We start from the raw sequence: 18,818 nt of genomic DNA, 5'->3' as shown, positions 1-18,818 counted from the left end.
GCTGCTGCGAGAGCTGTACCTTACACATTATACATTAACATGGTTGACTTAACTCCCAAAGCCTCATTAGTTCAGTGAACTGCGTTCAGCTGTGCATCATCTGTATATTGCTAGGTAGTTTTCTAACCTGTGATGTAGAGTGTAACCTGAGCTACAATAGGCAGGTCAGGTGATCCTCTCCCTCTTTGAGATTGCCACCAGACTGTTCAGCAGCAACCAGATTGTTCAGGTCCAAATCAAGCTTTGACACAAGTTGGAATTGGAAGTATTTCCTGTTCCCGTATGTGTTTTTATGTTCCTTTTTTTGTCAGTTTAATATTCCCCTCAATACTGTCCGTAATCACTTCCAGTTTCCACAGAAGTAGTTATTCAGCATGTATTCATTGTGAATTCCAAAAAGTACAAAGCAGCAGCTAATGTTGTCAGGAAAATGAAACTTGGGTTTTTTTTTCTTGCTTGCTTTTGCTTTCATTTACTGCAGCCTATAAACACCACCTATGTGCCATTGTCTGTTGGACTCAGAACAGGCTGGGTGAGTTGGGACTGCTTTCTTTTTTCAAGACCACACATACAAGTAAGTAGTAAAATGCTATTTTTTTAATAAATACAAATTGGGACACAACATTTTGAGTATTTACCAGGGAACAAATGAGTGAACCATTAGTTAATGAGTTAAAACCCATCTCTGTCATGGTTTTCTTTTTTAATTGTTAGTTGCAATCTTTAACAAAATGCTTAATTTACAAAAACTATAAAAAACTAATTAAATTCATAATTTATTCAATATTTTTGTCATATACAGATACGCAGTGATGTTCTCCAATGAAGGTAGCTAATCATTACCTAATGATTCATTAATACAGACACTCCTAGTCTGTTCTCTAGTAACTCATCATTATGTACTACATAGTCCTCCATTATTATTCTTAACTATTTCTTAATTAACTAATCATTAGCTAATCTATCCAATTTGACTAGGAGTTACTCATTACCTAATAGTTCACTAGCAGTGAACTCATTCGTGCCTTGGTTCTTACTATTGTGTCCTTTATTATAAAGTGTTCCTACTCTGTTATAAGTTTGTGTTTTGTCATATTTACTGTACTGCAGTGCAGCTTTAGGTTAGAATGCAGCTTTTTAAAGTTTGACTTTTGGCATTTTTGGACTCCACTGAATGAGCACTTTCAGCTCAGATATTGAAATGAGTGAAGATGGAGGAAATGAGGTATGCTGATGACTAGTATAACCTCACTAATCTGATTTGTTCAGTGTGGTTGATTCTCGAGCCGGTGTGGGAAAATATTTCTGGAAGACCTGAGGAGCCACACAGTCCCCTCATTAAAATTACGTTGTGTGCAATTTCACACATACCACGCTTCCAGGTTTTCCAGGCTGCTTTCGTATGGAGAGACAGCATTGAGAGTCTAGCTTTATGAGGGACTGTGTCATTTCTCCTCAGTCATGCATAGACTTACAACAACTTACGAGACATTACCTTTGCTAAAGGTGAGTAGAATCATAGTCTAGCCTGAGCTGCTGCTGTTTCTCTTCTAATTTCAGATCATTTACTTATGCATGTTCACTAATTATTTGCAATGATTAATCGTGTGTACCAATTTTAATGTATTTTTTCTGTGTTTATAGGAAAAGTTTTGAATTCAACATTCAGTTTGACAGACTTCTGTTTGTTTATGATAATACTGCCCAATGTGTCTCCCACTGAACTTGTCACACACCTGCCTTTGGTAGGTTTCCTCTTCCTCTCATAGTGTCTGTATCAACAGCAGAAGGAAGAAGTCCAGACTGTGGAACTCCATCCTCAAGATGATCCCTCACATGGCCCTGTGTAAATTCTGTAAGTGTTAAACAAACCACTATTACATCATACTTTAATTTAATAATTAAAGGCCTGATGCTGCTATTGTAATTTAATTAATTATAAAATGAATATTTGACGTCTAACTAAATAATAAAATGTGCATAATGGTAGGGAGGACTGATTATGCAATACAAGTGGATTATTGTGAAAATGCAGTATGATAGTATATTTTATGTGATTTGTCATAAACCCTAAATTATGCTTAGAGATGTGATTTGGTTATGTTTGTAAGCTCAGCAGTAAAGAAGGGAAACTGGACGTTGGTTGCTTAGTGACCACCATGAAACATAAGACTGTTTATTTGTCATTGCAGGCAACACAATTTTGTTTGGTAAAGCTCAGTGACCAGCATCAGCATACTCCATGTACAGGAATACAGTTGGGTTTTTTTTTAAGTGGGTTTGTGTAAGGTACTTATGCATTGTGACCTACAGTAGATGGTGGTCAGTGCAAGCAAACAGGAGGACTGGCATGGAAGCCAAGCTATGGAGAGCTGTGCATGGGGTCAGCAGAAGATAGTATGTTAGCCACTTGAATCAAGGCAATATCAGTTTAAGTGTACACTGTAGGTAAAGGTAAAGCAGTGAAAATATTCTAGGGGACACTTAAAGGTCCAGTGTGTGACATTTAGGAGGATCTATTGGCAGAAATGGAATATAATATGCATAACTAAGGATGGAAAATGGACAAACCAAACACTGACGTTTTTTCAGAGTTTCTCCTTCACACTTGGAAGGGGAAGGTGAAGCAAGGGAGTTGAAATCTGCAACTAGACCACTAGATGCCACTAAATCCTACACACTGGTCTTTTAAATACAAGTACCAATGAATTAATTATATAAAAACCCATTATAAGTAAAAATCCTGCATTGAATTAAACCACACTTGAGTTAAAGTACAGACCAGCAAATTGTACTTAAAGCTGCAGTAGGTCATTTTTATAAAAACTTTTTTGTCATATTTGCTGAAACTTTCATTATATCTTGACAGTAGTAGATGAGACAGATAATCTGTGAAAAAATTAGGATCCTCTGGCTTCTCCTAGAGCTGCTAATGACGTTTGCAAGAATTCACCGGGCCTGAATGAAAACAACCAATCAGAGCCAAGAAAAATAGTTGATTGCTGGGTCTTATTCCCAGGGCGTAAAATACAGACATTTTGGGACAGAATCAGAATCAAAATCAGAAATACTTTAATAATCCCAGGGGAAAATTATTTACAACACTCCAGATATACAAACGACATATATATAAACAACATTCAGCACAAAAAATATAAGTATATATATATAACTATATATATATATAGTTATATATATATAACTATATATATACAAGATCAATGTACAGTATTAATGTGCAAAAAGTGCAAAAGACCCTGAGAATGAGACCCTGAGAATGAGACTTTCAAAGTTTGAAACAATCCCTCTTCTTCTTCTTCTTCTTCTTCTTCTTCTTCTTCTTCTTCTTCTTCTTCTTCTTTCTCTCATGATGCTTTGAATCCGCCACTTGAATCGATATTTTCTTCCTCGCCAGTTCCCCTGGTTCTAGTCGGGGTTGTGGTGTTCACTGTGAGTGGGATCTTTGGAGACCCCTTGTATGAGTGCCTCCAAGACACTGACTACAGCGAGCTTCTCAACATTGTGGACAGAGGACTTCCTGCCACTAAGACACCCCGCCACGTAGCAATCATCGGCGGGGGCATTGCTGGACTGACCGCTGCAAAGTTTTTAGAAGATGCCGGACATAAGGTAAATTAATTTATAGTGAGTAGATGATGGTTAAACATCCTTTTTCTGAGTGGATACTGATGATACTTACTGTCAAACAAGTGCATTTAACATGATGATTAAACGTGTCTCATGGACAACAAGGTGACCATAATAGAAGCCAGTGGCCGTATTGGAGGACGTGTAGAGACCTTCAGGAAAATAACAGAAGGCTGGTATGCAGAAATGGGCGCTATGAGGATCCCCAGCTTTCATAAGTGAGTACAGTGATGAAAGGGACATCAGGACTGATAATGATTAAAGGCACTTGTTCGGGACTTAGTTGGGGGGTCAGTTACGTATAGCTACTTGTAACTGAGTGTTTTACAGTGGGATATTGCCACTCCTACTGAAAGCTACTCTTATCAATATTATACATTAATGATGATCAAATGACTATGTGTAATGTGAAAGGGGTCACTCGCAGAAACAAACCTACAGAAAATTATCACCCAACTTTCAAATGGTGTTTTGGCTCAGTCTCACACATATTAGCGCTGTTTTTAGCCATCTAAACGCACTGTGAACTACCTGCCCAGCACCAAACAACACAAAGTTAAAGTTAGCAACTACCTGGTAAACATAGTGGACCATTTAGTGGCTGAACATCAAGTTATTTGACTCAGGGATTGCTAAAAGTATAAAAATGGATTCCAATTGTCAGGTGGCCAGAAACATGACTTCATGTTCATGTAATTTGGTAACTGTTTGCTATCACATTCAATTTTAAGGTGATAATGTGTCAATATTGAGTTTACAGCTTATTGCACTGCCCCCAAGTGGCAAAACATCAACTAATGCAGCTTTAAATAAATTATGTAAATACTTCAATCAGCATTGGTGTTCCTTAAAAAGATATGGTAATATATAGTATCTATTCCACAGGATTCTGCTGTCTTTTGTCTCCAAATTAAAAATTTCCTTAAACCACTTCATCCAAGATGACATCAACACCTACTATCTGGTAAATGGGGTGCTTCAGAAAACCTATGCTGTGGAAGACAACCCCGGTGTGCTCAACTACAGCTTAAATGAAAGAGAGAGGGGGAAGTCAGCTGCTCAACTCTTCAGTCAAGCACTCTGGAAGGTTTGTACACATTTCACACATTGATAGTATAATTATTATTTTTGTGCCCATTCATATTTATTTATTGCACAAGGATTCTCTCAAGCATTGTCATCTGTGCACAGGTGAGGGATGACCTGAAGGCAGTCGGCTGCAGTGCCATGTTGGATAAATATGATTCCTACACAGTGAAGGTAAGGATTTCTTCATGTGACTCGGGTCATAGTTTGAAGCTGGATGGAAAATGTCATTACTACTGTATATAATTAACAGTTTACATTTGATTGCTGACAGGAATATCTAGTGAAGGAGGGCAACCTGAGTCGTGGTGCCTTGAGGATGGTCGGGGACATCCTGAATGAAAACAGCCTCTTCTACATGTCATTGATAGAAATGCTGTACATACAGTCGGACATCAATGACAACACTGAGTAAGTATATTCACTCGACCATTTCATCATGTGAGTCTGCAGACCTAACTTTGGCTTACCACTGATTATCTCATTAGCTAGATAACGATTTATGTAGATTAGTTAGCGAGTTAGCCAGTGTTTTGCTAGCATTAGCTAACTTAAGATGTGACTGTATATGTCGCTTTTATCTATCGTGTTTTCAGTATAGACTAGCCTAGCACATAGCATATCTAAATACAGGACAGGAGAAAGTTGACTGAGGTTCTAAAAAGGGAGCAGGGCTTAGGAAGGGTCATTTGATCCATTGCAGCTTTAATGATGTATTGTGATTAGAAGGTTTTCAATGGGGGTTTTCTTTCAGGTATTTTGAAGTGACAGATGGCTTTGACCACCTCCCGAGGGCGTTCTACCAGGTTTTAAATGCCACCATCCTCCTCAACTCCAAGGTCAAGCTAATCAACCAAACCGGCGGCAACAATGTGACTGTAACATACCAGGACTGGCGTACTCCAGGCTCCCTGACCAACCTAACAGTTGACTATGCCCTGGTCACGGCCACAGCGAAAGCTGCCCTCTTCATTGACTTCCAGCCACCTCTCTCCGGGGACAAGATGGAGGCTTTGCGCTCAGTTCATTACGCCAGCTCCACCAAGGTGGTACTCAGTTTCAGGGACCGGTTCTGGGAGAAAGAAGGCATCAAAGGAGGGAAGAGCATCACAGACCGGCCCTCCCGCTTCATCTACTACCCCAGCCATAGCTTCCACGGCACAGCCGCGGGGGCCCTCCTCGCATCTTACACCTGCTCCGATGATTCCACCCTGTTCCAAGGGATGAGCGAGGAGGAGCTGATGGCTGTGGTCCTGGAGGACTTGGTGAAGATCCACGGAGATTATATCAGGCCTCTGTGGACAGGGGGAGTGGTGAAGAAGTGGGGCTTAGATCCTTACAGTCTGGGAGCATTTGCCTTGTTCACACCCTACCAGAAGGGACACTATGCCAGAGAACTGTTCCAGAGTGAGGGCCGGGTGCACTTTGCAGGAGAACACACAGCCACACCGCATGGGTGGATTGAAACTGCAATGAAGTCTGCACTCAGAGCAGCTAAAAACATCAATGGCCTTACAGTTTGATGTGTATTCTTTTTTAAATATGTCTCTCATATACAGTCTTATAGGGTTTGTCTGGTATTTTGGTTTATAGGTTCATCTTGTAAGTACTGTTCTATCAATACTCACCCCCTTTGATATGATGTACATTTCTGTGTTATGTATATTTATTGATTTACATACATATCGACTGATCAGCAGTAAAAGGATTGTCTGTCATGATCAGATCCCACAAAGATAATCATGAATAGAAATGTAATTATTTAATTATGTGTATGTTTGCAGGGGTTTACTGCTAAGTGGTGTATGTGGTGTCTCAGAGAATATTCCATGACTTTCTACCAAAATAAAACTGAATTAGAGCTACAAGTTGACTTTTTTTCAGCACTGATTATTTTCTTGTTTAAAGAATTATTTGTTTTGTCCATAACATGTCAGAAAATAGTGAGAATGCATATTTTCCAGAGTCCAAGATGGTGTATGCAAATTGCTTGAGCAACATTGCAAAACCACAAAACACTCATTAACATTTTATTTAAAGAAAAGCAGCAAATGCTCACATTTGAGAAGGTGGAACCAGCAAATGTTTGGCTTGGGAAGTTACTCCAATGATTAAAAAAACAAAACATATATTTTAAGCCCCTACAAGGAACTTACATTTTGTTGATTGTGGCGGGACCCTGTGGACAGAAGCGGTAGTGTTTCTACAGAAACCAGTGTTCACGAGATTAATATGTAGGGTTATGTAACATATTTGCAAGATTTTTCAAATGGTTCTATATTTCTTGTATGGTAACATAGTGGTCAGGAAAAGGACAACAATCAGTTTCCAGTGAAATCACATGTTCCACCTTGAGAGGCAAAATGTATTTTTATTTTTTTATTTTTTATATTTAGAAGCCATAATTTATTTGCATAATTTTCTTGTGAGAGTACAGACATTCCTTTTGTAGTAGAATTTGCCAGATCTTCAATTGCATGTGAAAGTCTTATTTGATCAAAAGCTGCCATGAGAGCACTATAAAATATTGTCCAAGGTGGTTGTGTCCTTTTTGACAATGTGAACCTCAGGTGACCATCCTTTTGGTGAAAATTCATAAGCTTACATTGTAGCATGTATATTCAGTATACACCCTTAGGTAGTGGTATCAAGCAATGATTCATCATTATGGCAAGGTGGTCGTAATCATCAGTAGAATTGGTTGATGGACATTGTCTTGGAGGCACATTTCTATTGGACTCCACAATTAGTTATTCTGATGAAGCGTATGTACAGTCACAGGGAAAAGGTTTCTTTGTCCCCCAACACAGAGCCAGTCCTGATCTCCCTGGGGCCCTAAGCAAAATTCTTTTGACCTGTGAACCATGTAAACCATTCACCATTGCCACACAGTCACACCTGACCCCCACTACAATTCTCCCTCCTTTTAAACAGTTTGCTCCATCTGTCGGTCTTAGAATAAGTACACATATACATGTATATATATATCAAATAAAACCTATACAGCACTGTGCTTAGCTTTGGTTGCCTCTACAGCCTGGGAATTTTCAGTATCAGCCTGGACTGTCTGGACGAAACTGAGAAAGTATGTTACATGTAAGCAGCTTCGACAGAAATGCACTTCTCCATATAATTTTAATTGTTACTAAGTGTGTAAATGTGTGAATTAAAATCTTACCTTCAAAATATTCCTCTTCTGCACTTTAAGGAAAAATCATCAATGATGTCAACATAAGAAATGTGTTTCCCCATTTCCTAATGTATGCTCATAGTGGCCAGACCACTCAAAGGTTCCTGTGACATGGAAAACCTCAGCTATCTTTTGATGAGCTTTAACTTTGAAAAGCTTGTCTCTGTTGATGTTACCATCACTGGTTGTGTGACTGCAATTCTAATGGCTATCCAAAGGTTAGGATACAGTCCCTCCAGATCTTTTTCACAGAGAAAGGAAAGCAGCTCAAATGCAGTCATCTTACCTGATGGCAGATCAGGTAAATTCTGAATCTCGTGTGCCAGATCTATTCCACTGATGTCACAGTCATCTCTAAAGGGTAGTCTTTTTTGAACTACCATGCAGTGAACCATTAAAGATTCAATGGGCATCTGGGAGGCACTGTTGAAGTTCAGCAGAGTACATTGGTAGAGGGTACATTCACACTGTGTTTCAAATCTCTCATCCATGGATGTCACAGCAGAGTCAACCACACTGTTGAAGTAGCTGACTTCAAGGTTTTTTAGTTTCTCAGTGGCTGGTTCATCAGGAGCCTCATAGCTGAAATGTCTCTAGCTGTTTCTCTGTCCCTTCTCTTTCAGAACAGCCTTCACAGTCATTTCTTCACAAATGATTTTGGCTGTTGTCTGGGCCTCAGAGAGTCCAGTGTATGGGGAAGCCTTTGCATTTCTGATTAAATTCACTGCTATATCCATCTGCATTGAGGTGGATTGCAAAAGCTTGTTCACCTGGTTGTTAATTGTCAGGATCTCACACCAAATTAAGAACTGGTGTAATCCAGCTTCATTTGCAAGGGATCGTGCCTCCACTGTGCCAACAGGATCGTCGATCGTCTGCCTTGCTTCTAGTAATGCCTCCTGAATCTCAGGAGCCTGATACATGACTGCAATACTCCTATCTTCTGTCACTCCATGACTTCACAGATGTGCTTCTTCTGGACACTCCATGTTTGTGTGCCAGCAGAAGAGAAGGTGAAGAGCTTGTGAACGTGCCCAAAAAACCCAACTGCATCTTTTGAAGCTTTATCTGCAATGACAAGGTATGTATGTGCTCCACATAGTACGAGCACTGCTATGGGATTGTTTTGAGTAGTCTGGCTTGTACTCCTTTATGTTTCCCCTTCATGTTGCCTCCATTATCATAAGCTTGCAATCTTCAGATGGAATATTCAGCTCATCTACGATGACAGTGGACAAATTCAAGCCAGTTGTAACCTTTACATTTACAAAGAAGTGCTCCTTGATCTCCAGCGTTTCCTGTAAAGCCATACTTCTCTGAATAATGGATAATTGCTCCTGGTAACTAAAGTCAGATGTACAATCCAAGATTAAGGTTTAGAACCCAAAGTGCAAAACACAGAAACAAGAGACTTACTAAGCAAATTCACAAGTTTATTCACCACTTGGTTGAGATGGAATGTTTCGGTTATGAGGATGTTATATTAAGTTGACAACAAAGCTGAGTAGAACCAGGTGACCGGGGCTTGGAGGGGTCCAGTGAAGGGAGAAGCAGTCTAAAGAATGGTGTTTTTCAGAGCAAAAATCCAAATGAGACAGCAGACGAGACAGGACATAATGTCGGAGTCAGGAGGGGAACTGCAGGCAGAGGAGAACAAAGATTAATGATCAGGCAGAAACAAAGAAGCAAAATCTTTACGGCTGCATATGTAACTGACTGTGAAAACAGAGTCTACAATCTGGCAGAGTGTTGAGGAGAAGACCAGGTATATGAAGCAGAGCAGGATGACGATGATGGCTGGTGACCTGACTCCTACAAACCTGACTCCATTCAGGGGGCTTGGCAGCCTTTGCTTCAAGGGGGTTTTCAACCTCAATTCCCAGTTGTACTGCTACATTATGGTCCATGAAATTTTCATCTGCTCCGAAATCCATGAGGGCAGTGAGGTGTAGGGACTGAGAACGGCAGACGAGAGAGACAGATGGCTGTAACCGAGGGGGAGAAAAACTGGCAATTTGGCTCACATGTATCTCTCCCATTACAGGCGAGCTGACTCTTTTTCTTGGCGAACTGGGCAGGTAAAGAGAAAATGGCTGATTGGACTGGGCCTCTCCTCTGGAGTCAAACGAGCTTGACCTAATTGCATGGGCGCAGGCTCAGGGCTGCTGGGAAGGGTTCAGCAAGGCTCGGGAAAACGCCAGAGTGGCCGTTGAGAGGAGACTGATGAGGCTGGGAAAGAATGCAATTTAGAATTTCTTTCTTTACAGATTGTCAATTCGGATTGCCATGGAAATTAATCTTTCAAGATAGGTGGGTTCATCATGGGAGACTAGTTCATCTTAAATGGCATCATTTAAAGAATTCTGGAAGACACCCTGAAGTGCCTCGTCCTTCCAGCCACTCTCAATGGCCAGAGTACAGAAACACAGAAACATTCAGTTGCATATGAATGCAGTATATGAACTGCAGTTCAAACATATGGAGCACTGGGTCAAGAAGGCTCTGCAGGAGCCAAAGTCTCTACTATAGGGTTGTGGGACAGGAACAAAGGGAGGGAGGGGCATTGAGGAGAAAACCAGGTATATGAAGCAGAGCAGGATGACGATGATGGCTGGTAGCTGTTGACCTGACTCCTGCACATCTGACTCCACTCAAACACACGACCAGTTAGACAGAGGTGGAGGGATTGGTAGTATCAGCTCATTCTATGAGCATGTGTCTCTCCATCTGCAATTTTTGTGAAGTGTCATCATTCATCAAGCCCATATATTAACGTTACTTACTATGTTATTTGCTGATGAGTCTGGCATCAAACATGGAGAGGAGAGTAGGTCTACACAAGTTTAGCTGATGGTTGTTCCCACAATTCACTCTCATGGTGTGTTTTTTTCCTCTTCTCGTGACCAGAAAGATAGCTCCACTTCATCCTCTCATTTAAATCGAAACACTGACACCCACTTTGACACAGAAGGGGGAGACGGGGCGTAAATTGCAGGGCCCTACGCAGTGATAGGCAAAGCTGTGAGTCCGTCTCTTGATAATGTGTGGGATGAATCCACAAAAGATCTTAGGGTTTGGCCTATCATCAGTTACCATTTTTGATAATGGGGGTAGGTGTTTGTTTAGGGTTCAAAAGCAGTAGGTGTCTTCCCCTCTTGGTATTTGTATTTCTCTGTTCGTTAAAAATAACTTGAAAAATGACTTTCCTCTGCTCTTCTGATGACTGTAGGTGTCTTACGTCTGCTTCTGGGACTTGATTATCTGTGTAGCATCTCTGCTCCTTTGAAGAGGAGCAGAGATGCTTAGCTAGTTTGTATTTCAGAATCGATTTTGTCTTTCAGCCCTTTAGATGGGATTTACAGTTCAGTCATTATTTGTCCAGTGAAATGTCTGAACTGATGGTCTGTGGAATTCCAAACCTTGGAACAATGTCTTTCAGCAGGCATTTCGCTAAATAAACAATGTCAGCCTTTTTGCAAGCTCGGGCTTCAGCAGTTTGAAAACCTATATACACATACAATAATTTTGTCATATCCATCACATTTTGCATACAAAAGTAAATTTGTGATTCAAGAGGTCCCTGTGGGGGAGGATGTGCTGACATTGTTGTCTGTAGTCATTCAACACTTTGACACAACCCCCTTTTGCTCACATGTGACAAGCCATGTGACATGTGCGCTCAGGTACGGGGACGTGGGAGTCACAATGCAGCCCTCATTGTGGACCTACAAATTATTTACATAATTACATCCATGGTGAATCCACAACCTATGTTCCTCTACATCAGTAGTCTGTTGTTGTCTTCATCATGTGTACCAAGTTTAATGTATTGTTTTAGTTTAACTAAACATTCAGTTCAGTGGAAAATGTTACTTCTGTTTGTTTATGATAATACTGCCTTAAGTGTCTCCCACTGAACTTGTCACACACCTGCCTTTGGTAGGTTTCCTTTTCCTCTCATAGTGTCTGTATCAACAGCACAAGGAAGAAGTCCAGACTGTCGAGCTCCATCCTCAAGATGATCCCTCACATGGCCCTGTGCAAATTCTGTAAGTATTAAACAAACCACTATTACATCATAGGTTACATCAAGGTCTGACGTTGCTATTGTAATTTAATTAACTATAAAAATTAATATTTGACATGTAACTGAAGCAAGGAAGTTGAAATCTGCAACTACACCACTAGATGCCACTAAATCCTACACAGTGGTCTTAAAAGTACCAATGAATTAAATAATAAAAACCCATTATAAGTAAAATTCCTGCATTGAATTAAACCCTATTGAATTAAATTACAGACCAGCAAATTGTACTTAAAGCTGCACAAGGTAACTTTTATAAAAATAAATTTGTCATATTGCTGAAACTATATACTATATCCTGACAGTAATACATGAGACAGATAATCTGTGAAAAAATCAGGTTCCTCTGGCTCCTCCAAGTGCTGCTAATGGCATTTGTGACAATCCACCAGGCCTGTATGAAAACAACCAATCAGAGCCAAGATAGATAGTCGATTGTTATTTCTCATTCCCAGGGCGTCAAATACAGACACTGAGAATGAGACTCAACAATCAACTATCTTCAAGCCTCAGACCCAAAGCGTCTTTATATCTTTCTTTGCTCTGATTGGTTGTTTTTGTCCAGGCCCGGTGAATTCTTGGAAATACCATTAAGAGTGCTAGAACGAGCAAGATCATCTGTCTCATGTATTACTGTTAGGACACATATAATTTGAGCAAATATGACAAAAAAGCTATTTTTATAAAGGTTACCTACTGCAGTTTAAAGTATCAAAAGTAAAAGTATTCATTTTGATCGTAATCCAAACTATGCTTTAACATTTGAAACAATCCCTCCTCTTTTTCTTCTTCTTTCTCTCATGATGCTTTGAATACACCACTTGAATCGATATTTTCTTCCCTCGCCAGTTCCCCTGGTTCTAGTCGGGGTTGTGGTGTTCACTGTGAGTGGGATCTTTGGAGACCCATTGTATGAGTGCCTCCAAGACACTGACTACAGCGAGCTTCTCAACATTGTGGACAGAGGACTTCCTGCCACTAAGACACCCCGCCATGTAGCAATCATCGGCGGGGGCATTGCTGGACTGACTGCTGCAAAGTTTTTAGAAGATGCCGGACATCAGGTAAATTAATTTATAGTGAGGAGATAATGGTTTAAATATTACAGTAAACATCCTTTTTCTGAGTGGATACTGATGATACTTACTGTCAAACAAGTGCATTTAACATGATGATGTTCTAAACGTGTCTCATGGACAACAAGGTGACCATAATAGAAGCCAGTGGCCGTATTGGAGGACGTGTAGAGACCTTCAGGAACAGAACAGAAGGCTGGTATGCAGAAATGGGTGCTATGAGGATCCCCAGCTTTCATAAGTGAGTACAGTGATGAAAGGGACATCAGGACTGATAATGATTAAAGGCACTTGTTCGGGACTTAGTTGGGGGGTCAGTTACGTATAGCTACTTGTAATTGAGTGTTTTACAGTGGGATATTGCCACTCCTACTGAAAGCTACTCTTATCAATATTATACATTAATGATGATCAAATGACTATGTGTAATGTGAAAGGGGTCACTCATAGAAACAAACCCAAAGAAAATTATCACCCAACTTTCAGGGCATCCAGCAAATGCTGTTTTGGGTCAGTCTCACACACATAAGCACCATTTTCAGCCATTTAACACTCTACGCTACCTGCCCAGCACCAAACAAAGTAAATTGTCAGGTGGCCAGAAACATGACTTCATATTCGTGTAATTTGGTAACTGTTTGCTATCACATTCAACTTTAAGGTCATAATGTGTCAATATTGAGTTTACAGCTTATTGCACTGCCCCCAAGTGGCAAAACATCAACTAATGCAGCTTTAAATAAATTATGTAAATACTTCAGTCAGCATTGGTGTTCCTTAAAAAAATGTTTAAAATTTAAAAAAAAAAAAAAAAAACCCCAAAAAAAAAAAAACCCAAAAAAAACAAAGGTGAAATTAAGGGGCTGGGGGGGAAAAAAAAAAAAAAAAAAAAAAAAATAAAGGGTAATTTTTTGTTTTTCTTTATTTAATTTAAACTAAATTTGGTTGAAAAAAAAAAAAAAAAACTTACCCCCAAAATATTATTTTATTTTTTTTTTTTTTTTTTTTAGACACCACTAAAAACCAAAAAAAAAAAAAAAAAAAAAATAAAATATTAATTTTTTTTTTAAAATTAAATAAAAAAAAAAATTAAAAAAAATAAAAACAGGATGTGTCAGCATTTTGGTGTTCCTGCATTAAATAGTACATATATATTGTAATTTCTTTTTTCATTTAAATCTGTTGGCTGTTTTTTTTTTAAAAAATCTTTTTTTTTTTATTCAAGAGGAAGAATTATTACTCAGGACAAGTGTTATATTACCATACTAAAAAAAACTCCTCGTCAAACAACAAAAAAATTTTTTTTTTTGAAATAATAAAATTAAAAAAAACAGAAAAAAAAGTAAAAAAGGTTTTTTTTAAAAATAATAAAAAAAGGAAAAAAAAAAAAATATTTTATGAAATATTTTAAAAAAAATAAAAATTAAAAAAAAAAAAAAAAATCTTTGAATATATAAAATGAATCTTTGAATGTATGGAATGAATCTTGACTGGTCATAGGTCCATTCCTGTACCGTGCAGTCAGTTTAATGGTCCCACTAACAGCCTGGCTAATTACAAAGAAAAGTTCCGTTTGAAGTATTGTAATATATGTTTGTAAAACATGTGTATATCCAAGATATTACATATATACCGTAAAATTCTTCCAATATTCACAGCAGAACCTCTACTTGCCAAATTTAAATGCAAGGTGTCCAAAGTTGATTAGTGGCCTTAAAGAAACCCCTTTACCCCTTTAATTAGACCCAAAAGAAAAAAACACCAAGGAAGCAATATTTATTTAATAAAAAATTATTTATAAAAAAATAAAAAAAAAACCCCCCCTTTTTTTGCCCCCCCTCTTTTCTTTCTTTTTATAATGGGGTTTTTTTTTTTTTTTTTTTTTCTTTCTCTCTTCAAACAACACAAAAAACCGTTGTTAGGCGGCCGTCAAAAAAAAAAAAAGAAAACACCCCTCTTAACCACCTTAAACCCCTTGGGGATCGGGGGGAACATTAAGTATACTACAAGAACACCCAAAAACCCCCCCCAAACACCCAACCCCAAAAAAAAAAAAAACACCTAAAAACCCCCCCACCAAAAACCAAAAAAAAAAAACCAAAAGGGACCAAGGAGAAAAGAGAAAAACAAGCCCCCCCCAAAAAAAACCAAAATTTTTTTTTCCCTTTTTTTGCAAAACCCCAGGTCTGGATTTTATCGAAACTATCTCGATGTATAAAACCTCTTAAAATCCACGGGTCACCCGCATGAGTGAGTTTTAAGCAGTTTAGATCACCTACACAAATATAAATGTTTAAACTTTTGTCAATATGGATGCTGCACATTGTTAGATCAGTTAGATTCCCCACAATTCCATCCTTTACTTCATTTTACAGAAACTATTAACACTAAATAATTCATTCAGTCCTACCGGCATGGTAAACAAGAGAGATGGAAAAAACACCTGAAGGGGTCATAAAGTTCCTACGGTCTATGTCCATTCCACCATTATTTATATTCCTTAAGTCCTTAAGGGTCCATCATTCAAAAGAATCAAAGGGTTTCATTAAAATCAATCAGAGTTATGAATATTTTCATGTGAAGTCCATTGCTCACTGTCAAACAACATTCACATTCAAGTTTCATGGTGGCAACACAGAGAAAAAAGTATGACCTGAAATTTACCGTAAGCTGTTTGTACATTTGTTGAAATTCAAGAGAAGCAGTGCAATTAAAGAGTATTTCCTTCTGTGCTGAGTAAGAGTTTTGTGTTAATGGGATTAAATGCCTGTCCCAAGTAGACGCCTGTCAGGGGGAGTTCAATGATTTAAGCAAATAAATGCCCAGGCTATTGTTAGAAGTTTTATGGTAAGATATTTAATATATAGTATCTATTCCACAGGATTCTGCTGTCTTTTGTCTCCAAATTAAAAATTTCCTTAAACCACTTCATCCAAGATGACATCAACACCTACTATCTGGTAAATGGGGTGCTTCAGAAAACCTATGCTGTGGAAGACAACCCCGGCGTGCTCAACTACAGCTTAAATGAAAGAGAGAGGGGGAAGTCAGCTGCTCAACTCTTCAGTCAAGCACTCTGGAAGGTTTGTACACATTTCACACATTGATAGTATAATTATTACTTCGTGCACATTAATATTTATTTACTGCACAAGGATTCTCTCAAGCGTTTCAAGCGCCATCTGTGCACAGGTGAGGGATGACCTGAAGGCAGTCGGCTGCAGTGCCATGTTGGATAAATATGATTCCTACACAGTGAAGGTAAGGATTTCTTCATGTGACTCGGGTCATAGTTTGAATCTGGATGGAGAATGTCATTACTACTGTATATAATTAACAGTTTACATTTGATTGCTGACAGGAATATCTAGTGAAGGAGGGCAACCTGAGTCGTGGTGCCTTGAGGATGGTCGGGGACATCCTGAATGTAAACAGTATCTTCTACATGTCACTGATAGAAATGCTGTACATACAGTCGGACATCAATGACAACACTGAGTAAGTATATTCACTCGACCATTACCACTGGTTAGCTAGCCAATTAGCTAGCAGTTCTCTGTTGGTTCATCATTACCAGTTTTCGGCAGTAACTCATAATAGGTAATAATATTACAGTAATAATACTACTGTCACTGTGATGAAGAGGTTTTCAATGGGGGTTGTCTTTCAGGTATTTTGAAGTGACAGATGGCTTTGACCACCTCCCGAGGGCGTTCTACCAGGTTTTAAATGCCACCATCCTCCTCAACTCCAAGGTCAAGCTAATCAACCAAACCGGCGGCAACAATGTGACTGTAACATACCAGGACTGGCGTACTCCAGGCTCCCTGACCAACCTAACAGTTGACTATGCCCTGGTCACGGCCACAGCGAAAGCTGCCCTCTTCATTGACTTCCAGCCACCTCTCTCCGGGGACAAGATGGAGGCTTTGCGCTCAGTTCATTACGCCAGCTCCACCAAGGTGGTCCTCAGTTTCAGGGACCGGTTCTGGGAGAAAGAAGGCATCAAAGGAGGGAAGAGCATCACAGACCGGCCCTCCCGCTTCATCTACTACCCCAGCCATAGCTTCCACGGCACAGCCGCGGGGGCCCTCCTCGCGTCTTACACCTACTCAGACGATTCCACCCTGTTCCAAGGGATGAGCGAGGAGGAGCTGATGGCTGTGGTCCTGGAGGACTTGGTGAAGATCCACGGAGATTATATCAGGCCTCTGTGGACAGGGGGAGTGGTGAAGAAGTGGGGCTTAGATCCTTACAGTCTGGGAGCTTTTGCCATGTTCACACCCTACCAGAAGGGACACTATGCCAGAGAACTGTTCCAGAGTGAGGGCCGGGTGCACTTTGCAGGAGAACACACAGCCACACCGCATGGGTGGATTGAAACTGCAATGAAGTCTGCACTCAGAGCAGCTAAAAATATCAATGGCCTTACAGTTTGATATCTAACAATTAAAAAAACATATTTTTTTACATATGTCCCTTCATATTCAGTCTTACCCTCTGATATGATGTACTTTTCTGTGTTATGTACATATTTATTGATTTACATACATATCAACTGATCAGCAGTACAAGGATTGTCTGCTGGCAGCCCATGGTCAGATAATACAAAGATAATCATCAATAGAAATGTAATTATTTAATTATGATTATGTTTGCAGAGTTTTATTGGTGGTGTATGCTGTGTGTCAGAGGATATTCCACGACTTTCTACCAGAATAAAACTGAATTACAGCTGAGAGTTGACACAAAACATACTTAAAGGCCCTGCAAGGAACTTTCATTTTGTTGATTCTGGCAGCCCCTGTGGACAGAAGCGGTAGTGTTTCTACTGCTTTGTTTCATTGATTTCTATGGGAATCTTACCAGGTGGCAGGCATTACCAGGTGGCAGGTCTTGTTTGTTTATGTAGGTCATATAGAGGCATCGGTATTAAATTGAGACTGTTTCATAATGAACGTTAAGAACTCCTTGTAGTACAGTTAAAGATCTCCTCCAGACACGTATAAAGACATATACAAATAGTCTGTTTATCTGATATGTTTTTTTATTATTCATTAAAAATTTCAGAATCTATGATTATTCAAATGTTCATTTCTAAAGTTTTGCTGCTGGACACAAGATGTCTCCTACTTCACTGTAAAGTCCATTCTCAGTGGATGTGCACTGGTGGCTTAAAGTTAAAATCAGATTTTTAGTGAGCTCAGAGAAACTTTCCACTTTCAGCAGATGAATGTGATAACATCCTTCTAGTGTTAAACTCTGCACATACATCCTTCTGTGCAGTGAAGCTCAAAGATCCAACTGTAGGAACAAGAAGTAACTGATTTCTGACAGGAGGGGGACTTTAAGTAATGTATGCTAAGCTATTTAATGCATTAATTAATGTAGACATATAATGAATTTTTGTTTCCAACATTTCCCCTACGTCTACTTCTGGGACACTGGGTCCTGTGTTGTTTCTCTGGGAAGGAGGTCCTTCCTGGACTTCCTAATGCAGAACCCCCAGGATAAAGAGGGATTCAGTCAATTTTCTGCTGCATCATGGAGGAGGTGTCAAAGTAGGACGGCCTTCACACTGCTGTGGTGGTGATAAGCAGGACTTGTTACAGGGCGTTTTTCCTCTAGAACGTTCTGATGTAGGCCCAGTTCCCTGGTTGGATGTTGTGGCACGGTTTGTCACAAGGAGAAGACTGGACAGCTCTCACAATAATCTCATAAGGTGGAAGTTTGT

At 39.4% G+C, this 18,818-nt stretch overlaps 1 protein-coding gene across 7 annotated transcripts; it reads left to right on the top strand.

Moving 5' to 3' along the window:
- Positions 1-228: 228 nt before the first annotated feature.
- il4i1 (interleukin 4 induced 1) lies at positions 229-17,523 on the top strand. Of its 7 annotated transcripts, none has more exons than XM_051398404.1 (9): positions 522-532; positions 803-828; positions 1,750-1,855; positions 3,416-3,630; positions 3,754-3,866; positions 4,534-4,735; positions 4,840-4,908; positions 5,009-5,145; positions 5,489-6,602. In XM_051398404.1, exons 2-9 carry the CDS (start codon positions 823-825, stop codon positions 6,255-6,257), a joined length of 1,617 nt encoding a protein of 538 aa, XP_051254364.1. In that variant the 5' UTR covers positions 522-532; positions 803-822; the 3' UTR covers positions 6,258-6,602. The 7 variants fall into 7 exon arrangements, with proteins under 7 accessions (XP_051254360.1, XP_051254359.1, XP_051254362.1 ...); XM_051398403.1 differs by having other exon boundaries at positions 530-574; XM_051398401.1 differs by lacking the exons at positions 522-532; positions 803-828 and adding exons at positions 560-574; positions 1,383-1,506.
- Positions 17,524-18,818: the final 1,295 nt, after the last annotated feature.

Source organism: Dicentrarchus labrax, unplaced genomic scaffold (assembly GCF_905237075.1).
Source record: "Dicentrarchus labrax unplaced genomic scaffold, dlabrax2021, whole genome shotgun sequence".
Taxonomy (NCBI): Eukaryota; Metazoa; Chordata; class Actinopteri; family Moronidae; genus Dicentrarchus; species Dicentrarchus labrax.
This window is presented reverse-complemented; position numbering and strand designations above follow the sequence as displayed.